General features: G+C 35.7%; 1 protein-coding gene across 22 annotated transcripts in view; it reads left to right on the top strand.

Moving 5' to 3' along the window:
- Hdac9 (histone deacetylase 9) overlaps nucleotides 1–24,996 on the top strand; it is an 860,512-nt gene that overhangs the window by 721,753 nt on the left and 113,763 nt on the right. For 21 of the 22 annotated variants that reach the window (XM_078040000.1, XM_078040015.1, XM_078040005.1 and 18 more), the window contains one exon: nucleotides 12,919–13,037. In XM_078040000.1, coding sequence (XP_077896126.1) covers nucleotides 12,919–13,037 — 119 coding nt within the window. Of the gene's footprint in view, nucleotides 1–12,918; nucleotides 13,038–18,026; nucleotides 18,108–24,996 lie in introns of those variants that run through there. The other variant, XM_078040018.1, reaches the window with a different exon arrangement.

The raw sequence follows: 24,996 nt of genomic DNA, 5'->3' as shown, positions 1-24,996 counted from the left end.
AAAAATTTGTGTTCTCATTCGTGTGAATTCCGCACCCCCCATCTTAGATTCTTTTCAAGTCCTTTAAGAATAAATTGGATTTAAACTGATTTAAGTGACGGAAAAAAATAAAAGAATGAAAAGAAGGAAGGAAGGAGGGGTAATAAAGATAGACAGGAGAGACATGCAGCTGCCTACAGAGATGTTCAGCTAACATCTCTAGGGGCACCCACTGTGGGCACCATGAGGAAAAATCACTTCTACTCTGGTAGTTGCTGGTGATTTTGATACTGAGGAGACCCTTTTCTCTCCCACCTCTCAGTGTGGCTCAGCATTGACCACTTACGACTCAGCCTTCTATAACTGGATAGCAGCAGAACAAGAGATAGACCTTATTCCCTTTTAGCCCTCACCTTTACAAATATGCAGATTTTTCTCAGTAATGCTTTTAAACATATACACATGAAACCATCTGTGAGTTACTGGACCTATGTTTGGAATTATAACAAAACATTTCTTAAGAACTGCTGTTACAAAATATTTGCCACATTTTTGGAATATGGCAAAATATACATGGCATTTATATACTTTTATACAATAATGACTGGGATGGAGAATACATAAATATATTTATAAATGCAGATGTTTGTAAATTTATTGCTTTCTATATTTCTCAGCAAAAGAATTTTTGTTTCAACAACATTTTAATATTAACTCTAAATCACTTCTAGAAACTCTAAGCATGCCTCACAACTATTTTTTTTTGCATATCTAATTCTGGTGTTTTGATTTTTCTAGACCAGACTTCAGTAGAATCTGAGCATTTTATTATATCATTTAGCTTTTAGATGCTAATACGACAAGAATCTCTATCTATTTTGATAGACAGCAACCTCAAAATTTCATGCTGCTTAGTATGCTTAAATGTAGAATTTTACCTTCAGAGACAGCATCATTTTGCATTAAGAGGAGCACCAAATATGTTACTATAAAGAAAATAATACTGTACTCCCTGGCAATATCACAAAACCTAGAAGAGAAACGGTTGAAAAAGTATCTCCCAGCTCTCAATTCAGGGCAGTATTAGGCAGTATTTCTGAATTAGTAAAAATGTTGATGCTATCTGATACTCCTAAGGTAAGGAAAGTCCCTTAATCACTTCAAATATATGTTCTTTATAAAAAGCATCATTATAAAATTAGCATTGGCATTTTAACATACCAAAACAATATACACTTACTAAATATCATATTGTAAACTCACAAAAAGAATGAACTTCTAGACTATATCATATTGATATATAAGAAAACTCACATATGCATATTCCTAGTTAGAATGTATGGTTTTATTACAATACATATGTGCTTTTTGTACATAGGTTCGTTATTTTTATCAAGGTTCAATTTCTTCAAAAACACAAAGTACTATAATCAACATTGGCATGTTAGCATAATGAAAAAAAAAAACCTCAGTAAATGTCATGATTAGGACTCCAAGCTCTGAAGGAGTAATAGTTCTTCTCCAGGACTATAGTGTATGTAAACTTTGTTCTTAGAGTAAAAGTGGTTTGCTCTGTACCTGAGCGTGTAGACTCGTGAGAGGGATGTAACAAAGATTTTGATCAGAAGGAATGCCGAGCTTCAAGCAATGGTTCTTCTTATCAAATGCAAGAGAAAGAAAATGAGAAAATATGCTCCTTTGACATACGAGCTCTGGGACGTAAATCAGTCACAGTATGTGACAGCTGCATCTGCCTCTGAACATCAGTTAGGTAACTCCCCAGCCTATGGTATAGTTGAGGAAACTAAGACACACAAAGAAAAAACTTATATACAATGAAGTAACAAGAGAAATGTGAGCAGCCTTTCACTAAAAGAAGCATTTTAGATATATCTGTGAAAAGTGCAGAGTTTGAGGAAGAGTGAGAAGCCCAGAAAACAACTATTTTTTTTTCTTTTTGCATATCTACCATGACATGAATAGGCCTCCTTCTGGGATCCTGGGATGCATCTGGAAACAAAGGGGCAAATATTCTCTTTCACTGGGGAGCTTGCATGTAGTGGGAAAATCAGAAAAACAGTGAACATAGTAAATTGTGTGTGTCCTTTTGGAAGGTGTTACAAGGGAAAGGCAAAAGAGAGTCTTGGAGGTAGTGATAGGTATAAGAGAAAAGTCTTGAGAAAAATAATAGATAAATAAGGATTTGAAAGAAGTGAGAGAGTCACCTAGGAAGAAGCTTTCTAGGGAGAAAGAAGAGTCAGGGTAAACTCCCTACCACTACTGTGAACAATGCTGCCATGCACAGAGGAGACCAAGTATTTATTAGAGATCCCAGTTACAAATCTTTTGAATAAATCTTCAAGAGTGGGATGGCTAAATCACATGACGTTCATGGTATATGTATATATATATTTTTTTTTTTTTAAATTTTTTTGAGGACATTTCACACTGCTTTCCACCTTTTTACATTCCCAGAAACCGTGTACAAGTTTCCAGTTCTCCAAATCCAACAGCCTGTCAATAGTTGGATGAAGAAAATGTAGTGTTTACATGCAGTGGAATATGATTTAGCCTTAAAAAAGAAAATTCGCCATATGTGACAACATAGATGAACCTTGAGGACACTATACTAGGTGCAATCAACTAGTCACAAAAGGCCAAATACTGCATTATTTCCACTTATATGAGATATCTAAAATAGTCCACTTCATAGAAGCAGAGAGTCCAATAGTAATTACCAGGGGCTGAGGAGAGTGGGTAATGGAAAGTCATTTGAAGGGTGTAAAATTTCAGTTATGCAACATGAATATGTTCTAGAGATCTGCCGGGCAGCATTGTAAATAACGATACCATATTGTACACCCAAAGTTCTGTTAAGAAGGTGGACCTCATGTTAAGTGTTCTTACAATAACAGAAAGAAAGAAACGGAAGAGGGAAGGGAAGAGGAGGAAAGAAGAAGTGAAGAGAAGGGAAGGAAGGGCGGGGAAAAAAAGAAAAACTTCAAGATGATTGAAATTAATCAATAATTTATCACCCTTAAAAAAATTTGCAGTCACAGAAAACAAGGTGGAATGGTGGTTTCCAGGGCCTTAAGGGAGGGGAGAAATGTGAGTTTTTGAATAATTGTTTAATGTACACAGAGTTTCAGTTTGAGAAGTTGAAAACCCTTCTGGAGTTGAAGGATGGGTTGCATAACAATGAATGTACCTTATGCCACTGAACTGTATTGCAAAAATAGTTAAATGGTACGTTTGATGTGAGGCACATGTTACTACAAAAACATATTTTGTTGTTGTTGTTAAAAAATCCCTTTTTGCAACTGGTTATGGTGAGGAATGCCTGTAATCCCATTGGCTCCGGAGGCTGAAGCAGGAGGATCACGAGTTCAGAGTCAGCCTCAGGAAAAGCTAGATGCTAAGCAACTCAGTGAGATCCTGTCTCTAAACAGAATACAAAATAGAGCTGGGGATGTGGCTCAGTGGTTGAGTGCCCCTGAGTTCAATCCCTGGTTCCCCTCCATACATGCCTGATGCACTTTTTCCAGAGTGCATCAGGCATGTATGTAAATAGAATCCTGGCAGAGAGTGGCAAGAGACAGAGACTTGTAGGCCATAATAAAAATAATAAAATAAAATAAAAGGCTTTGCTTTATGCTGAGAGACATCATGCAGGTCTGATTAAACCTGTGGACCTGATGGCTGTCATGCTGAGATGTTGTGAGCAGGGGGAGGGGGATAAAAGGCAGTAAGGGAGCCTCTGTCTTGGCTGTGGTCTTCATCAGGAAGTGAGGATGCTAACACAGGTGATGGGATGGGATGAGGACTTGGGAGATGTGTGACATTCCTGGACATGTTTTAAAAGTGTAGACAGTAGTATTTGATAGTTTGGCTATGGTGTGGGGGGAAGTGGAGGAAGCTGCCAAAGATGGGGAATTGAGGCAATAAGAAAAGGGAGGGTGGTAAAAGCGAGAAGTAGCAATGAAATTGTGTGTGTGTGTGTGTGTGTGTGTGTGTGTGTGTGTTGGGGTGTGAGGAGATGTAAAGTTGAGCTAAGGAAATAGAACAGGACCTACTCAGGTTAGGGCTGAGATGAGCACCAGCTGTGCCTGATGTCCTCACAGCTCCCAGACCTGACCCTCTTCCAGAGATGCCCATGATAATATCCTTTCATTTGGTGCTTTCCCCACCGCCGTCCAGTGGTCAGTGAGGTGCTGGCAGATGTCCTGAAGCCCCGGCAGCCCTAGCAGCTGCCTGGAATCTGTTCAGCTGATGTTCTTTGATGTGCTGCCTTGGCCACTTGTCCAGGTGCAGACGGTCAGGAAGAGTTTTCCTTGCAAGCACCTTTCCTTTGTCCTTCATGCACCCACATGTATGAATGGACGGGGAAATGTGCATGATATAATGTACACATTTTAAAGAAAAATCTTTTTTAAAAAATCAACAGAAGTACTTACACCATTTTAAAATGTCTGATTTTATAATCTGATGCTTTTAAGCCATGACCTACAACTAGACTATAAAAAATGCAGACTTTGGATTTTCACCTATAATTCACATATGCACCATTATATATATGCCATGATAAATGACTCAGAGGGACAAGTCTGCTATCTCGGAGGTGGCATGAATCAGATCAGGGCACTCCCTACACAGAACTTCCAGGCTCTCCTTCTTATTCAGAATGAAACCCAGGGTCCTATGGTGGCCTCCAGAGCCCTACAGGAACTGGCTTTATTGCCACATTTCTGACCTCTCTTCAACCATTTTTCCTGTCATGCACTTGGTGTCACCTGCAGTGACATACTTGTGATGCTCTGAATACCTGGAAGACGCTACAGGGTCAGGGTGGTTCCTGGAGCTCTCCTCTCTGGCCACTGCTCTTTGCTCATAATTGCAGTGACCTGCCTCCTGTGTCATACAGTACCACTCTCTCCTCTGTTGTTACCACCTCCACTGACCTTCTCTGTGTACACATATCTAAACTTGTGCCAACCTGTGACTTTGTGTATAACTTACTTTTTTTCTTAGTATTTTCTTATTTGTTATAATTAGTTATATGTGACAGTAAAATGCATTTTGACCCATCATACTTAAATGGAGTCTAACTTCTCATTCTTCTGGTTGTATATGACGTAGAGTTACACGGGTCATATAATCATATATGTGCATAGAGTAATAATGTCTGATTCATTCTATTATCCTTCTCCCCCCTCTACCTCTTCCTGTCCCTTTACTCTCCACTGTCTAATCCAAAGTACCTCTAGTCTTCCCTAGCATCCCCCACATTGTGAATTAGCATCTGCATATCAGAGAAAACATTAAGCCTTGGATTCTTTTGGATTGGCTTATTTACTGAGCATGTCATTCTCCAGTTCCATCCATTTATTGGCAAATAATTTCATTCTTCTTTTAGGCTGAGTAATATTCCACTGTGTGTGTGTGTGTGTGTGTGTGTACTACATTTTCTTTATCCTTTCATCTGTTAGGCAACTAGGTTGATTCCATAGTTTAGCTACTGCGAACTGTGTTGCTATAAACACTGATGTGGCTGTGTCACTTGTAGTATGCTGATTTTAAATCCTTTGGGTATAGACTGAGGAGTGGGATAATTGGATCAAATGGTGGTTCCATTCCAAATTTTCTGAGCAATCTCCGTACTGCTTTCCAGAGTGGTTGCACCAATTTGCAGTCCCATCTTTCTCCTCAGATCCTCACCAACCTTTATTGTTGCTTGTATTCTTGATAATTGCCATTCTGACTAGAGTGAGATGAAATCTTGGTGTAGTTTTGATTTGCACTTCTCTAATTGCTAGAGATGTTGAGCAGTTTTCCATATATTCTCATGACTTACTTTTCTCCTTAGTCTTTACTACATGCTTGCTTGTTTATATACTTTCTCCCCTATTGAAAAGTAAACTATATCAAGGCAAGAGACCAATCAGGACGTTTTGTGCTGTGAACCCTGTCCTATGACAGTGCCTGGCACAACATAGGTAATTGGTAAAGATTTACTGAGCCAAAAAAAAAAAAATGTGAATGTGTTGAACTTTGTAACTGTGTGAAGCACTGTGCAGTTGTCTACTTTCCAGTTCTTGGAACACTCGCCACTGCCCACAGTCCTTCCTCCCCAGTTGGCTCAACAGCAGGCTCCCCTGGTTCCATTTCAGGCATGTGGCTTTAGATCACCTGGTCCTGTAGCCTCCTCTTCCATTGCATCCCCATGTACACCATATGCCCATGCACAGCAAACGATTCATCCACACCCTTTCAGTTTTCCATGCCTTCTCCCTTGCCCTCCATCAGCTGAATCATCTTCTCTACTTTTGTTCCTGGCAACCTCCTACACTAACATCTCTCACCTTTCATGTCCCCACTGGTGAGCTTTCCTTGTATGGTTTCATCCCTGCAGGTCGCCCACACTCCTGTTTCTTGGAACATTGTGTGCATTGAGCTTTTCCTACACCTAACTCAAAGATAAGTTTTCCTTCGAATTCACAGTCTCCTTGAGGGCACGGTTATAATTTATTTGTATCCTTGTATCCCGGCTCCATCTCAGCACTTTCCATAGAGGGGTTCAGTAAGCGGCCACTGAATGAATACAGGCATAGTTTGGGGGAAGTCTGTAGACTGAGGTGTTTTGAATGCCTTACAATTTGAGCTTCAGGCAGGAAGCCAGAGCCGCTCTTCTATGATGCTCCTGTCTTGTAGCTGAGCAGGAGATGAGTGGGTAGCATCTCACTCTTTCACTCCCCATTTGCCGGAGTGAGTCATTGGGAAATGACTAGTGCAGTTCAGCTTAAGGACAGGCCTGCACGGGACTCAATGTCAGTGTGGCCAATGGTTTGGCCAGTGACTAGAGATGAAGTCGTTCCAGGGATCCAATTCCAACTGAGGAAGTTCAGAATCTGAATCAATGATTCCAAATCGACTGGAAAGATATCGCAGATGGGATTCTTTTTCCCTGAGTATGTTCAGTCTCTAGTTATATGATCTATGTCTTCCTTCGTAGTAGCCTTTACCTTTATTTTTATAAGTTCAGTGTCCTCTCAGCTGGGATGGAGATATGCAAGGAAGAAGGAGGAAGGTTGTTCAAGAAGACTGTGCCAGAATCAACGGAGGTCAGTGAATACAAAAACACAAAACCAAACAAAAACCATGTATGCTACGAGTTTTGCTTCAATCACTTGTTTTCTAGCAAATAAATGAACATGAAAACCAAGAGTAGGCCTTCTTTATTCTTCTATGGCATAGCAACTATTTTGCTCAATGCCTGCTTCTTTGATTTACTTTCTTTCCTTGCAAAAGTACATTCTTGAGTTTTTTAGAAAAGGTGCTTTGGAAGTCCTTCCCTGTCAAAGTATTTTTTATGTAAGGACATACTGAAATACTAGCCTGTAATGGATGGGAGTAGAAATAAAGTTTAAAAATGATTTTCCTTCAGAATGAAAACACATTGACTATACTCCTCATGAGACATGTCTGTTGCTATCTTTTTCTTTGGAGGATATCCTTTTGCTTTCTTCAAGATCTTTGGGTTGTCTGAAGATCACGAGCCTATGTCAAAGGCTGCATTTTTAAAACAGCTTCAAATTCATTAGACTTATTAAGTCATAGACTTGGTATTTTTAGTCCCTAAAAATCATTAACAATTATTGTGAGTTGATAGTTTTCTCTCCTCTCTTTTCTTGACTTTCTCAGGGACTTCTATTATTCAAATACAAGGCTTCTGCAATGATCATTTGTCTCATATTTTCTCACCTACTGTATAGTTTACATATTTGCTTCCTCTTGAGGTATTACCATTTCTTTGATTTACTTCCTTTCTTTGTAAAAGTATATTCTTGGAACTTCTGAGAATTTTACTTTGCAGAACGTCTATTATTTTGTTAATAGATGTGATTGTCATTTGTCTTTATTTCCATAGTTCTTTGATTGATCAACATGTCTTTGTTTTGAAACTAAAAGATTTTCTTGTGTTTCTCTGAGAATAGTATTTCTATTTCTTTACTTATCTCTGTTTTACCTAGTCATTTAAATGTTCATTTTAATCCGCCCTCCCATACCACTGGATCTCCTTCTTTGTCAAGAAATCCCTGATTTTCCATTGGTGTTTAAGGAATTAGTAGCTGGTGTCTTCTTTCCCAGGGATCACATAAATGATCCAGTGGATTTACAGTGTATTAGAGCTGAAGTCCCTTTGCTTCTGCTAAACCCCAAGTTAGGATTAGCACTGTAAAAAGTATTTAATGGCCTCTGAATTCCCTTAAATGACCAAATAAGAAGGACTATATTTGGGGCACTGATAACTACAGGAGAAGCCTTAGCTTTGATTACCAAGTCCTTTTCCACAAGAAAGAGAATCTGAATGTCCTCCCTGGTTGCTGGCATAGAAAAAGGTAATCAAGATAGTCTTTTCTTTTCTTTCTTTCTTTCTTTTTTCTTTTTTCTTTTTTTTTTTTTTGAGGGGGGGGATACCAGGGATTGAACTCAGAGACACCTGACCACTGAGTCACATCCCCAGCCCTGTTTTGTATTTTATTTAGAGACAGGGTTTCACAGATTTGCTTAGTGCCTAGCTAAGTTGCTAAGGCTGGCTTTGAACTCGAAATCCTCCTGCCTCAGCCTCCAGAGTCACTGGGATTATAGGCTTGGGCCATGGCACCCGGCCTGGTATTGTTAACTGTCATTTCTTTAAATTGTTTTCAGCCCTGTCTCTCTTTCCCTTCACCAGGCCTATTCCCTCAGTGGGGCTCCACTAGGTAGAGTGTATCTCACCTGTTCTGTGGGCCCTGATAGCAGATCATGTGTAGGATGATCATTTTCATTTTTTTTTTTTAATATGCTCCCATCAACTTCCCTCTTCTGGATATTTATTAAAAATCTGTTTGTTGACATCTCCCTCATTCTCTCTTATTCTTAAATATTTTCAGAAATCTGATGTTTGTCAACATTTTATTTGTAAATAATATTGGAATTATAGGAAAGTTTTCAAAATGGTAGTGTTTTCTTTGTCTTAATAACCTATAGAAATCATAAGTTGATCAAAATTAAGAAACTGATATTTGTATAATGTTGTTAGTTAAAACTACAAATTATATGTAGGACTGTAAATTTTCCACTAATGTCTTTCTGGGGTTTGAATCAAATTCAATCCTCACATAAAGTTAGATGTCAGACTTCCTTGGTCTTACAACCTTTGGTAGTAGTCTAAATATTCCTTAGTTTTGTTTTTTTTTTGTTGTTGTTGTTGTTTTTTTTTGCTTTTTGTTTTTTTTGTTTTGTTTTGTGGCCATGATTCTTGAAGAATACTATTAGTGTTTTGTTAAATGACCTTGTTTTTTCTGATGTTTCACCATCATTAGAATTGAGGTTATATATTTGTAGCAGGAATACCACAGAATCAATCTGCCTTTCTTCACACATTTTATCATGGAATATGGACCCAAAGGGCCATATCTCTGGAAATGTTAACCTTGCTCACTTAATTAAGGTAATGCCTGCAAGTCTTCTTTATTGTAAAGTATCTAATTTTTTTCCAGTGTGATATCTTTGGATAGATATTTTGGTAGTATAGAAATATAATGTTTTCTATTTTATATATCCATCCATAAGTCTTGCCTCCATCAAATATTTCTGTCTTGTTCAAATAGTGATGTCTCTATTTTCCCCATTATTCCAGAGTTGTTTGTTGATATTTTTCTGTAAGGAAAAGTTATTTTCTTACTGTTTCTATCTCTTTTCACTCCGTGATTTATTTATCATACTATGGACACATGAATACTTACTTGATTTTATGAATATGATCCATAGTATAATTTTTAACTTTTTTCTTAACATTTTTCTAGCTTTGGCCATTGTGAGCTCTTTTGCATTGGTTCATAAATTCTGTTGACATCCTCTCTTTCCTTTTTGAGCATTTCCTTAACCATGTCATGACAAGATGCCTTAGAGTCTCCTTCTGTTTTCTATGAGTGCAGTCCTGGAATCAACCACTTCAAGGATCCCTGGATACTTTTATTGGAGATTAAAATTAGAAAACAAAATCTGAAAAGTATGTATGTTTCTTGTTACAGGTGTGTCATTGTTATTAGAAAATCTATACATATGCATACATTTAAAGTTATTTCTATGTCTATTTAATTGATATATAGTGAAAGCCATGAGTTCATAAGTGTATCATTATATTCCTTTTTAGTAGGATATTGGGAAAGATAAGTAGCAAACATATGTTTTGTTAGCCATCTTCAGCCAGAAGATGCAGTCCTTCAGAGTAAACGTTAAATAAATGAATTTGAGGGTTTGTTCTAAGAAAAGTTTTCTATTCTTCCCACTATATGCTCGAGTGCAAGTGTTTTAGTCCTTCCGACATCCTCTTCGTTCATTTTGTGTTGCTGTAACAGAGTATCTGAAACTAGGTCACTGATATTAAACAGAAAATTATTTGACTGATGCTCCTGGAGGTTAGGAAGTTCAAGACTTTGGTGCCAGTGTCTGGCCAGGGCCTCCATGCTGTCCTAACATGGTGAAAAGGCAAGTGGGAAAAGACGGAAAAAACAAAACAGAACAGGAGAACATCTTTTTGTCAGAGTCCAGGCCCATAATGCGGCATGAATTCATTAATTCCTAATAATTAATTTCTTAGAGCCCCTGCCAATACTCTTACGATAGTCACCAAATTTCAACATGAATTTTGGAAAAGATATTCAAACCATTAACAGATAAATACCCTAGATTATTTGAATAAACATCAATCCAGAGTGTCATAAATAGAAGAATGCAAACAGGTCCATGTACATTTGTAAAATCATTGCAAAAATGAAGAGATCTGAGGTGTCTTCATTTTATCAGTTTATCGGGGGAGGGGGCTGCCAAGAAAGAGTTTAATGTCAGCAATAGGAAAATATAATAAGATTCAGTTCAAAATTGAGCACATCGTTAAGCCAAAACAGTGTTTGGAACATAATAGGTACTTAATATGTGTTTGTTAAAATGAACGAATAAACTTTCACCAACATCACCATCTATGAACATCTGTTGCCATATAGGTTAGTACATAATTAACAGCATGGTTTAGAGTATAATATCACACTGCCCTGATCTAATCATGCACAACTAATTCATTCAACATACTACTACTCAACAAACTATAATAGTAGGCATGTATTATTTTAGGTGAAAGGAGTCTATAAGATAATGTGTTTTTTTTTTCCAAAAATTTCTGTCATTTTTTTTTCAAAAATTTCTGTCATTTTCTTGAGTTATTTCAGATGTATAGGATTAGTCCTGTGAGATGGAACATTTTGAAAACCTGTGTGAAATTGTAAAACCCTTATGTGTGTGAATGCAGGAATGATCCAACAAAGGTGTTATTTACTTAAGACAAAAATCAAATTATTTGTTCTCCAAGAAAGTACCTAGGGTTAATAAAACTAAGTAGAGTTTTGATAAAACATTCTTGCTTCATTGAAAAAACTTGCTCCAGTATCTCAACAACTCATGGCTATTTTGTTCATATGACAAATAGTGAATTAGTTATATGTGACACTTTTTACAATATAAGAGCTGATGTTATTGGCGAGGGAAAGGATCCAATATATCTCTTCAAACAATAGAGCTATAGTAGAAATTCTTAATTTTATTGAAAAAAATAATGAATTTAATTGTACATAGTAAATAACATTAAGGTTTTACAAGTTTCACTGATGGGCTATTCAGTTTTATGTGGTCTTCCAATTATTGGAAGGAATACCATGGAAATCATCTAACATGTACATTTATAAGCTTGAAGGATAAAATTTGCACGATCGCAGTAAAGTTATTGAAATATTTAATTAATTTACATCTCTGGATAAAGTTTATTGACATCATTTTTTATTTTCTAAGTTTAACAACTTCTCACTTATGACATGAAATTTATTTTTAAATGTAAAATTAATATATGATCATTGTAGAAAATCTGGGAAATTTACAAACACAAAAATTAAAAGAATTATTCCACTGCTCAAGAAAAACCACTTTAATATTTGTCTTAGATATTTTTCAGAAACACACCGTAGAGATCATATTCCTTTTAAAACCATGATAGTGTACATTTGCTCCCATTTTATTAAAGTCTTTGAATTTGTACGTTGGCACGATGGTCTCAGGCCTGGGTGACTTTTTTTTTTTTTTAAATTTATCAAGTCCTGTGGCATCCACTCATCATTCTCCCTCAAAACTGATGATGATGAGAGAGGGTTGGGGGCTCTGAGAAGGTTGGAGAGGTAAGTGCTGACGTGTCTGAGTGGGGCCAGCAGGGGCTGCTGTCATGGATGAGCTGCCACATTCCTGGTGTGTCTGACCTTGGACTCACTTAACATTATAGTCTGGATTCTATTAAGGAATTTTGTGTTTTTCCTTTGTAAGAGTCACCCCCTACCATGACAAATATTTTAAAATATTTCTTAAAAAAAAAAAGTCAGGAAAGCAAACTTTTTCCCAAAAGAAATTTATAGTTCAAATTTACACCAAGTTCCCACTAACTAGAGCAAGCTAGGTTTTTGCTAAAGCTTCGATTTTCCTCTGTAAAACATTAGTCACTCCCTTGGAAGAAGAAGGCTTTTTTTTTTTTTTAATAGGCAGTAGGATAAAACAGCTACAGATGTGCATGTAATATGATGGGTTTTAGAATGTACCTGCAGAATGCGGGTGTGTGTCTATGTGTGTATATTCAATTCTGAGAAAAAAAGATAAAAGAGAAAAGGCTGAATTGGAATGCAAAAATAATAGTGATGCAATATTAAGGAAATGATGTGTTTTTGATCCATTCAAATGGTGTTTTCTTTACCCATTTTCTTTATTCCTGGGAAGTTCTGAAAGTTGTGCCAAGTTGTTTTCACTGAAACAATTTTAAAAATATGTGCATTTCCCATGTGTGACTATTGCCTTTTTACTGTGCAGGACTGTCCTGATGCCTGTGGCCAAAGAGTTTGATCCAGACATGGTCCTGGTTTCTGCTGGATTTGATGCATTAGAAGGCCACACCCCTCCTCTGGGGGGGTACAAGGTGACAGCAAAGTGTAAGTCTCTCATTCAGGACTTTATGAAATGCTATGCTATCATAACATCTTTTAGGATTTTGGAAAGACAATATGTTTCACACAAGTCCAGTAAATTTTGGTGATTTACTGGACCAAAATGATTCAAATGGTGTTTATTTCTCTGTCAGATTCATGTCTCAGTGAAAATTGGCCTTTAAGGAAAACAAAGTTAAATGGTTTCTTTAGTGAACTTGGTGGGACATGTTAGGACCTTTATACCTTTCAGGAGTCCCATTTTTCATTTAAAGACAGAAGTGATAGGGCTTCTGTTTAAAATATGCTGGAAAAGCTACTGGTTTTTTTTCTGCAAGAATGGAAGTCTTTGTCTTTGTTTCCTTGTACATGGTGTGGAGATAGCTATTTTTCAATAGTGTTATGCCCTTCCAGGTTCAAAGGCAAAAGTGTAGTCTCCTTGCTCACAGGCTCTGTGAGGTCTATGAAAACTTCTCGGAGTCTCTATTAGTGTTCTCTTGTGTTGCAAAGCTGAACTTTTTGTCTGTGTTCTGTAGTAACCAGACACCAAACCAAGAAATGAATTTTGGTGTTATATTAAATTTAAATAACACAATTCAATGGAATTTGGCTAGAAATGAGGCTTTCTTTAAGAAAGAAATTTCCTTGCTCTGGGTGTGAAAGTAAGGCATATGTATAGTTCATGCATATAAATGTATGCTGGCAGGATGGGTATCTATAAAAGAAAAAATGTAAAATTGCACAAAGAATAGGAACCACTATTGTATATTTTAGGGAGAGCTGAAAATCAACAAAACAAAAACAACCCAAATAATTTTAAGTGAGAGAGATGAGTTTGGAACAAGTGTGCTGTATTAATTTGAAAAGAACCAAAGAAACAGCATCATGCCAACCTTTGTTTTTAGTTGGCTGCTCATGTGAGAGAGTTTTCTGTACTCTAATTATTCCAGTAACATTGTTAGGTAGTAGCTATTTTTAACATCTATTATTTACTCAGAGTTCTTGGTGCCTTGTTGTCTATTGAAAACATATTAAAACAGGCAACTCCACAAAGACAAAAAAACATAATAATGCATAATTTTGCTAAAATTGAATAAAGAGGTGTTTGCTTATGTCAAATCTATCTTTATGATCCTTTTTTGTTGTTGTTCATGGAATTCAACTCAAGTAGATGTCAGTTTTGAATTGAAGATAAAACTCACTTGGGTTAAAACTGGTGAATAATTTAGTTTAAATTTTAAAAAATAAAAATAAATAAAGTACCCCAAATTAAGAAAAACCCAAACAATACAAAACACATGGACAGCAAAGAAAGAAATCTATAAAAGGTGCCCTTTGCCATTGGATCCAAAAATATCTCTCAGGGGAGAGGAATGGTAATCTTTCAGTACTTTTTCCCTGCCAAGGGGGAAGTTGTAACATGTCCATTTCTGAAAACTAGCTGGAAGGGATTAATCTTTTTGTTTGCTCATTTTTTTTTTTTTTTTTGCCAAATCTAGTTCAAATCTCAAATGTCATCTTGAAAGGTAGAATAGAAAGTAGTAGTAGCATGTTTTTTTTTTTTGGTTATGAATGTAAGAAATATGAGTTCTACCACTCTACCACTTTTAGTTTCAGTATCAGTTAATCCATTACTGTAACAAAATACCTGAGATAATCAACTTACAGAAGAAAGGTTTATTTTGGCTGACAGTATGGGAGGTTACAGTTCATGGTTGGTTAACCTGTTGCTTTTGGGTCTTTGCTGAGGCAGTACATCATGATGAGGAGTGTGTGACAAAGCAAAACTGTTCACCTCATGGCCAGATAGCAAAAGAGAGAAGACAGAAACAGGGTGCTACAGTTCCTTTCAAGGGCATGCTTCCATTGAGCTAAGGATCTCCTACTAGTCCCCAGCTCGTAAGGTTTCCACCACTTCTCAATAGCACCAAGCTAAGGACTAAGTCTTTATTTACCACATGTGAATCTTGGAAGACACTTAAAGGCCAAATAATAACAAGAAGAATGCAATAAAACCTTTTTTTTCAATCCATTTGCATTGTTATACATTTGGGGAGAGCTCTTCATTGCTTTCTGTCCCAGAGTAAATCTGAATATAATCTTTACCCTCTCCCCCCACATCTAACCCCTTCATATCTATTTCTTCCCTTGAATATCTTTTCTACTCCAGAAACCATACACTTTTTTGTTGGGTGACTGTTTCTTAAGAAAAGCAAATAGACAGGCTAGGGTTGTGGCTCAGTGGCAGAGCACTTGCCTAGCATGTGTGAGGCACTGGGTTTGATCCTCAGCACCACATTAAAAGTTAAATAAATAAATAAACAAATAAAAAGTTAAAAAAAGAAAAGAAAAGCAAACAGATGCACGTTTTAGATGATGTAACAATTGCCCATTTGTTGAATATTTGCCTATTGATAAGGCATAGATACTCAACAAGGAGAGAGGATCTTAGACTCCAAAGAGATTATAGGAGAGGCAGTCCAAACCAATTCACATGTTTCATAGATAAGGAAACTAATTTTTTTTAATCATCTGAAATAGCCAGGGTTAAAACCAAAATGCTTTTCCTGAATTTGTAGTTAGATGAAATTGCTTGATGCATTTACTAGATTTTTCCATTAAAGACAAACTCATTTTATCAAATGCATGTTAGAGAATTTGCATGCACACTCTACAGTGGCCAAATTCATGCTCACGACCCTTATCTATACTATTAGGGCCTGTGATAGACACTAACAACAGAGCCTCACTACTGGGCCGCTGTCTATAACATCTCCTGTAGGCTTTAGTTTGCTGGCGCTATTTTCTAGTGAGGCTGCCACACTAACAGGGTAGAAGCCAGGGTTTATGGGCAGCTCTGCAGTTATCCCCCAGTGGTTCACCATTGGCTTTCTTTGTTTGTTTCCTAACCACCAGGCTCTTACTTTAGTCTGAAAGTTCAGGACAGGCAATTAAAACTGGGCTCCTGTTGTTCCAAGCCAGAAATCACCTCCATTTGCAGGGAGTCCCAAAATGAAGTTAGAAATGAGCTTAAAAAAAAAAAAAAAAAAAAAAAAAACTCACATAAAAAAGTAGGTATAAGATACAAAAGCAAATTCCTCTCCTAAACTTTTTGGATTCTGGCTACATTCATCTGTGTTCCTAGTAGAACACTGAATAATGTTAGAGAGTTATTTTGAGGTTATTATGTCAGACATATTTAAGTCTTATTTTTTTAGCACCTTGAATCAATCTTTTAAAATAATTTTTTAATATCTCCAAAAGAAAAAGAGAGGGCAAGTAAAACAACAGAACTTTTGGTTTACTTTATACATCTAGTTAGCAATCTAAAAAATAAATAAAAAGAAAACCAAAACAGAAAGGTAGGTCTATGTCAAAAGTCCCAGCCTGAATATAGACGTGGTTAAAATTCAACGGATTTGTGACTAGTGCATTTTTCATCCTTCCTCTCTTGTGTTTAAGAACCAGGCTTAAGTTCCAACCTTCAAGGAATAAGTAGCTTTATTTCTTGCCCTAAGCCCAGTGTCAGACTTATCTTGCAGGTATCAGTTTATCATTTTAAATATGCTGGTTCAGATAGAATTGTCTTCAGGTTACAGTTTGAGGAGATTCCAAGCTGGGGTTGTGGCTCAACCATAGAGCATTCACCTAGCATGTTTGAGGAACTGGCTTTGATCCTCAGCACCACATAAAAATAAATAAATAAATAAATAAAAAGTACTGTGTCCAACTACAACTAAAAAATAAATTAAAAAAAAAAAACAAGATTCCACGACAACTCAGTACCAGGTTCAAACAATAACATTGATTCACCATATTGCAGTCCCAACTGGCTTTCTAGTGTTGTCAATTTAAACAAACAAGAACAGACTAGGTTCATTAATTCAAAATCATTTTTAAAAAAATATTTATTCTCACATTTTTATTGGCATGTTATAGTTGTACATACTGATGGGATTTATTATTACATGCACACAGTACAAAATGTGACAACATAATTAGGTCAATATCACTTCCTAGCACTTCCTTTTTTTTTTTTTTTTTTTGAGACAGGGTCTTGATAATTGCTGGGGCTGAATTTGAATTTACCATCCTCCTCCCTTGGTCTCACTGGGATTAAAGGAGTACAACACCACACCCAGCAATTTTTATTTTTATTTTATCCCCCTCCCCAGTATTGCAGATTGAACCCAAGGACACTTTACCATTGTAGTTCAAATTCATTTTATAACAAGATATCCTTTTTTCTTCTGTTTAACACATGAATGCATTCTACTTTCTTTGGTATATGAAGTCAATTCCTGTGTACAAATTGCTTTTATCATGTGGATAGAACTTTTTCTGTCTTTGGGATAATGCAAAAGTCCTTATGTTATGATAGTGTCTCATAAAAAATAGGTTCCTTTTATATAAAATATGTTCCTTTAGTAAATAGCTTATAGTCTGAAATATAAATCATTTCCCTTGGAGAATACATAGGTTTTTTTTGAGAAATACTAGTTGGAGGAAAAAAATCAAATAGCATATCTTAGAGTCTTGAATTACTGTCTTCTACTTGACAGAGAGTTACTCCTTTTGGTAATCCTCCTATTCTTTTATTCCTAAGAAGGTCTGTAAAAACAGGTAGAGAACATTCTTTGAGGAATAATTGCTAAATGAATTCAGGCTTTGCTATGAGTTATCCTGGGGTAAACACAGAAATTCTCTGATTAACCTGTTCTAAACACAAGTTTATAAAAAGTTAGGTGCTAATTCATTCTACAAATGAATGCCAAGACACAAGTTTTATCAAAATATAAGGCTATGTTGGTCTATGCCAACTGTTAATAATGATGTATAGGCTTCATCCTGTGTGTATATACAGTATGCAACTCAACTGCCTTCTATCTACATGTATAATTTGTCCAAGCAGTTGAATATTGATTGAGCTATGTCCATTTACACAAAGTGCATTTTTGTGACGTTGACTTATTTTTTCTCTCTTTTTCTCACCAGTGAATCTATATCTACTTTAAATTGCCAGTGGCTGTCCTACATCTCTAATTTTCTCATTATTAAAATCTATAAAGAACCTGATTACATTTACTTTTGTATTTTATTTATTGTATGATTATACTTTTTTAAAGCAAATGTATTTCAGTTAATGTGATATGTCTCTTTGGCAGTTGTATTTTTTACTATTGATCTGTAACTAAGGAATTGATGTCTTATCTTCTCATAATAGAATGCCAGTATCAAACCACAGCAAATGAGTGTGGAGAAAAGAGTGTCTAGAAGACACCTAACAGATAACTCTTCATGAAGAGTCAGCCTGAAGCCTTGTCAGTTTCTGTGCTTTTAGGTTGGGTTGAAAACTGGGGAATGTCATGCAGCATTGATAATTCCAAGCATTCTACCATCATATTAAACCCTCTTTGTACATCTGCACTGTATTTTTGGAAATTAGCCCAAGGCCTGGTACACAGCATATTTTAAAGGAAGAATGCTAACATATAGATGCTCCTGTTATGTTTAATGTTATATGAATTAGGATTTCTTTATTTTTTTATCTTTGCTACTCCCCCATCTCTTCCTCCTCCTTTTCTTCCTCCTTTTCCTCCTCTTCTATTTTTTTTTGTTTATTTGTTTTGGATCACATATTCATCTCTCTTAATAGAAATTATATGGAAAAGACTATAAGGATTAAATGGGGATGTAATGATTTACCCTTTATAACAGTGGCCTTAGATAAGAGTGTCTAGTCCAGCTGTTAACACCTGCTACATTCTAATTGGTGAGATAAACTCATTTCATTCTTGCTCAGAGAAGCATGGTAGTGGGATATTATTGAATCCTTAAAATATTAAACTTGAAGTAGGCATGAAGAATTAGAGTATAGAAGAGCTTATTTGGTTGTCAGAGATCTATGTTCAAGTCTCAACTTTGTCCCTCACTAACTTTGTAATCAAATTAGTTTCTTAATCAGAAAGAAATGGGATAAAGAGTAGAGAGATGACAATTATTCCTATTACACAAGGAATAAATGATTAAATATTATGAATTAATAGCTTTAATTTTATTTTCAATATCATTTTGGCAGTTCTAGAATTCAATAAAAGTCTGGGCATTTATATAGTGTATTTGAATACAAAATATGTGTCACAAATATTGTTGGAAGATACTTTAGATTCTTAATTGAACAAAACTTGGAGGATGGCCAGAAATCCCAGGAAGCAACAAAGAATTCTAGGTAAATATAATTGTATTGTCCATTCAATTAAAAGTCAATTTAGTTATAGAAGTGCCTTCATTTCATATTTCTATACCTGTAAGTGTGCCTACTTTGTATAATTCCAGGGGCCATTGGAATAAATGTTAGTTTTTTTAAAAGAAAATAAAGGATTTATTATTTTACAATGAGGATACCTCATTCATTGCTTCCTAAACACTCTGTATCTTGTTTTGGCATAAGGAGGTGTGCTTTATGCTTAACATTTTTAATATTCTGATATAGAATAAATTATCCAGTCATATTTTTAACAAGTGAGCTACATAAAATAAACATGCTTAAGAATGATAGATAAACACAGTTAAATCAGAAAAAAAATCCTTAACAAAAACACTACCAAACCTAATTCAATATCACATTAAAAAGATCATTCACTATGTAATCAAGTGAAATTTATTCATGGAATGCAAGGATAATTCAATATAGGGAATTGACAAGTGTAATAAATATACCATTTTAACAGAATAAAGGGAAAAATCATATAATCACTTCAATAGATGCAGAAAAGTCATTCAACAAAATTCAGCATCTTTTCATGATTAAAACTTCTAAGGAACTAGGTATAGAAGGAATGTACCTCAATGCAATTAAGACCATCCATGAAAAACATATATCTAATATCATACTCAATGGTGAAAAGTGGGAAGTTTTTCCTCTAAGATCAGGAGCATGACAAGGATGCCAACTCTTCTGGGAGTTATAACCAGAGAAATAAGATAAGAAAAATAAATAAAAAGCATCTAAATCAGAAAGAAAGAAGTCAAATTATCTCTATTAGCAGATGACATGATGTCATATATAGAAAATGCCAAAGAATTCAATAAAAACTGTTAGAACCAATAAATGAATATAGTAAAGTTGGAGTATACAGTACTAAATACAAAAGTCAATAGTGTGCTATGTACTTGCTAATAATAAACTATCCAAAAAAACAAATCAAGAGGACAATTCCAATGTCATAATTTGGACCTAGGCCCTCAGAATGACTGCAACCTCTTGAAAACTATTTTCTTGGTTGATCAGAAAACATTAATTTCACCCCATTAGTGTTGTTATTGATGATAGAATAATAAAAACTAATAGAAATATTTGAGGTTTTACTTTATGTTAGGCACTTTGCACAGTATTTTCTCTATTATCTAATTTCAGTTTTATGATTAAACAAGGTAATACTAAGAATGTATTATTATTATTATTATTATTATTATTATTTTACTATATTACCCAGAAAATATTAAAGAGGTTTTAATAGTTATTAAATTTATAATTTTTTAAAAAATTAAGTACCTTGCTCAAGTTACAGAGCTTGAAGAAGAACAGAATCACAGTTTGACCTCCTGTTCTTGATCTTCACCTTCATATCTTTTCCACCAGGTTTAGAGTTACTAAAAATATCCCAAATAAGTGAGTAGAGTTTTTAATTACTATAGAAGTTTATTCTAAATTGTGAAAATATAGAAAATTTCATGGTAATGATTTTCTTATTTGAATTAAGTTCTCCAAATCAAAATACAAGCAGAGCTTTTCTAGCATATTACCAGTTTGGAGAGGCTGTATTTCTTATTTTTCGTGGAGTATTCTGTGTGACAGTCAGGATCTGATTCTGGCTCAAAATTCCCATGCATCAGTATGTCATTAGTTATATTCTCCAGCAAGTACATAGCTCATGCTAAAAAAGCAGGGAGTGGATCTGCAAAACATTTATGAATTTATGCAACATAGTTCACTTATATGTATTTAACTACTAACATAATGAGAAACAGCTAATTAAGAAAGAAAAATGTCAGCATATAAAACATAACCTATCTTAGGTTTTAAAATAATTTCATTTGTAAGTGACAACCCAAAGATCTATTCATGTGGCTGAGTGCTCCATATTTTACTGTTATCTTTCCTCCATTTTCTCTCTCCATTACCTGCTTTCTTACACCATATGACAACTCAGAAACCAAATTGTAGAAGAATATTTCCATCTGCAGTATTTAGTTACTGATAAAACAATACTTAGACTAGGCTTGTGCTGCTTATCTTTGAAGAGCAAAATTACCCTGTGTCATAACAGAGACCTGGTAAACATTGCTTATGGAAAGAAAATACACAAGCAAAATTAGCCCTGGAGGATGATGGCAACTGCAGCTGCACATTGAATTGTGGAATGTATTTTATTAATTCTAAGATGTAGTTTTTCATATTTTAACATGTCTAAAAATTTGGATGCCACTTATGCTTGATGGTACTTCATTGTTAGATTGGCCATGTTTTCCTAACTCACGAGCAGTATATAAAATAATGCTCACACAATTAATTAGTGCTCCAATTGATGGAATCTTAAGATTCAATGAAATACAGTATTTTATTCCTTGAGTTGTTTTTAAAAATCCTTGTCAAAGGCCATAATAAATCTATAGTTCTGATTTCCATTTTATATTTTTTATATTTACTTTTTAGTTATAGGTAGACACAATATCTTTATATTTTTTAATGTGATGCTGAGGATTGAACCCAGTGCCTCATGCATGCTAGGTGAGTGCTCTACCTGAGTCCCAACCCCAGCCCTCTATTTTATATTTTCTTTATAGAGTTCTTTTAGTTGAAAAAAAAAAACTTAAGAAAGCATAAATTAGTTAAAACACAAACAACAAAAATATTATTAGTTTGATTTTAGCACAAAGATTGTTTTCCCTTGGCCTTAAACTATGATGACCATATAGGCTCTGAATATTATGATTTTATAAAAGAAAATGGTTTCTGACTCATCTCATAAATCAAACCAATAACAAAAAAAGAAGAAAGAATCAAACAATTTGTGGAGTAATATTATAGTGCCAATAGTGTAAGCCAAAGGGCCACAGCTGTGTGACCATGAATTGTCTACCAACATGTGCATGACTGATAAAGTAATCAAGGAAATTTTGAGAAATAAATGTGTTCCTTGCTCCCAAAGGAAATTCTCCTTACACTACTCTTGTGGGTTGCAGAGTCACTGTGGACTAGAATAGTGGTTTCAAACTAGCAGGGACCAGCGTAGCCTGGAGGACTAATTAGGTGTGCTGGGCCCACTCCCAGAACTTCTAATTTCTTAGGTCTGGACTGGAGCCTGCAATTTGCATTTCCAAGTTCCCAGGTGTTGCTGAGACTCTTGATTAGGGCCACACTTTGAAAACCACTGGGCTAGTTTGAGGAAGGAGGGACACAGGATTTTGATTTGATTGTTTTGGGTCTAATTGGTACACAACTAACTCACCCTTCTGTGCCTTAATGTTCCCTATTAAATAGAAATAATACCAATTTACATCTAAACATAGGGCCTTTATGAGTATCAAATGAGGTAATGGACTTCCGAAAATGCTTTGCAAAATGTGACATTCTACAAAGGATAAGCTATCAATGGTAAGATGCACATGCCATTTAGGGATTCTGTTGTTTTCATACATATTAGCTAGGGTCAGAATTCATATGCCAAAATACTTTTATAATTATGAATGAAAATTAATAGTAAAATATCAACGTGATTAATATATTTGTATATTTTTAAACATTTTAAATATTTAATTGGTTTTCATAGGAAGACGGCTGAATTTACACGTAACTCTTCCTCTCCCTAACTCTTTTCCAACAGACCCTCCAGGTTTATCTCATGTGACACTGGGACTCAGTGCCACAGGCAAGTCACCAGGAAGTGCAGCCATTCTCATAGATCAGTTCTTATGATTCTCTAGAGTGCTAGGTATTCAGCCTCCTCTGCCCAATATTTCCCACAGGTAGTTTCAGACCAAGACTCACCTCCATAAGTTTTCCAGTTTCTCGTGGCCCTAGTCAATTCTTATTGGTTATGAGTATCATAAACTTCGCTTGATCCCTTGGTAGACAGAACTCTGTAGAAATGAACTTTCTGTTGATCTCAAAATTGGACGCATTTTCAATATACAACATGAAATGTGACATGATAGAAATGTATAATTTTCTTCCAAGTTATTCTAAAAATACAAGACTTTGTTCTTTCCCATCTTGCAAGATAGTGGAAAAGAAAAAGCAAATACTGAAAAGACTGATGAAGCCAACGAGACCATTGCCAGGGACAAAGTTAGAAAGAAGAATATCAAGGCAAGTGAGGCCAAGAAAGGGACACCTCCCTGCAGTGGAAAGCCTGTCTTCCTCGGAGGAATTGGCAGATACTCTTGATCAGCACCATATCTCAGAAAGGTCATGTACAGTAGAAGTACTCAGATACTAAATCCAAAATTGAAAAAAGAAAAGATTCTTGCTACTGTCACAAAATTGTTTGATAGTGACTAGAATGGCAGTCCCTGGGTCAAAAAAAAAAAATGCCTAGATATTGTCTTACTGAAAATGTATCTCAAAAGCAGTTGAGTCATAACAAAAAAATCTGTCTGTCTGCAGCATCTGGGGAGACTGGGAGCTAGCATGGCCCCTGGCACCTTCCTGGTCAGCCACTCTGCGTGCCACAGAGGCAAGAGAGTAGTTTTCCTGGCGTAGCTAAGCAGTAGCTTACTACTGTGCCTGGATCTCTTTTCCTCAACTGAGTACTTCCAGGTAGAACACACCAGAAATTTGTCATCACAATGACATCAAAATTGATATCATCAATATGAAAAAAAAAAAACAACACCTCACTGATGTTTATTCAATTCAAGAAGAAGCTGCTTCAGGAAACTAGACAACAGGAAGATGAGCTCTTCAACACAGAAGAAAGAGAACTACAAGGTTACAGAGCAGCACAAGGTTGATCAGAATGCTATGGACTCACAAATTTTACCGAAAAATCAAAGCTATGTGTTCATAGCTTTGTGATTGATCCTCACAAATTTTTGTTCTAAATTCTTACCCATAAACGAACTGAATAACGAATATGCTTAAAAATTAAATGAAATGCACAAAACCATTGGGAAGTGACTAGAATGGTGACACCCCAGTCACAAAATGACTAGATATTATCTTACTGAAGATGTGGCTCAAAAGCTGAGCCACAGCAAAACAACTCCTAGTCATCCTGAAAATATCTTAAACAATCATCCACAAAATTTTCAAGTAAAAGAAAAAAAAATACATTAACTTTATAGAACATAAATACATCTTAAATTAGGTCATTTGATTTTTTAAGGATAATAATTATTCAGTAAATGAATTCTGTAAATTTGGAGTCTGGACAATGGGTGAGATCATGGTTTGGCCCCTGGGGATACATGGTAGTCAAAGGCACACTGTAGCTGTAAGTAGCATAGTTTTAGCAAACAGATTAAGGAAGGGAATGGAGAATGACTAGGGAGTGGGCCCACTCATCAGGAAAGGTGACTTAAGAAGGCAAAATCTGAGCTGAGAAGATAGTCAAGTAACACTGAAGGAGAGAGGGGTGCTTTTAAAGAAGCATCCTCATCCAATCTCCCACATTCACCCCAATCCCAGATCTTAGTAGCATCTCATCCTGTGAGATGGATTTGAGTTGGATTACAAGCTTTTATTTCTCTTCTATTATCTCTCAAGATTTGTGTTTTATTTTTCTGATTTAGGGATATGGTCTTATAAGTTGCCCAGGCTGCCTTCAAATTTGTGATCCTTTTCCAAGTAGCTGGGATTACAGGTGTGCACCACCATGCCTGGCTTATTCAGATTTTTAAAGCATGGAATTTTTGTTTTAATCTAAGGGAGTCACCTGGTAAAATAGGTGTTTATTTAATA

Source organism: Ictidomys tridecemlineatus, chromosome 2 (assembly GCF_052094955.1).
Source record: "Ictidomys tridecemlineatus isolate mIctTri1 chromosome 2, mIctTri1.hap1, whole genome shotgun sequence".
Taxonomy (NCBI): Eukaryota; Metazoa; Chordata; class Mammalia; order Rodentia; family Sciuridae; genus Ictidomys; species Ictidomys tridecemlineatus.
The sequence above is the reverse complement of the archived record's forward strand: the minus strand, read 5'-3'. Positions and strand labels throughout refer to the sequence as shown.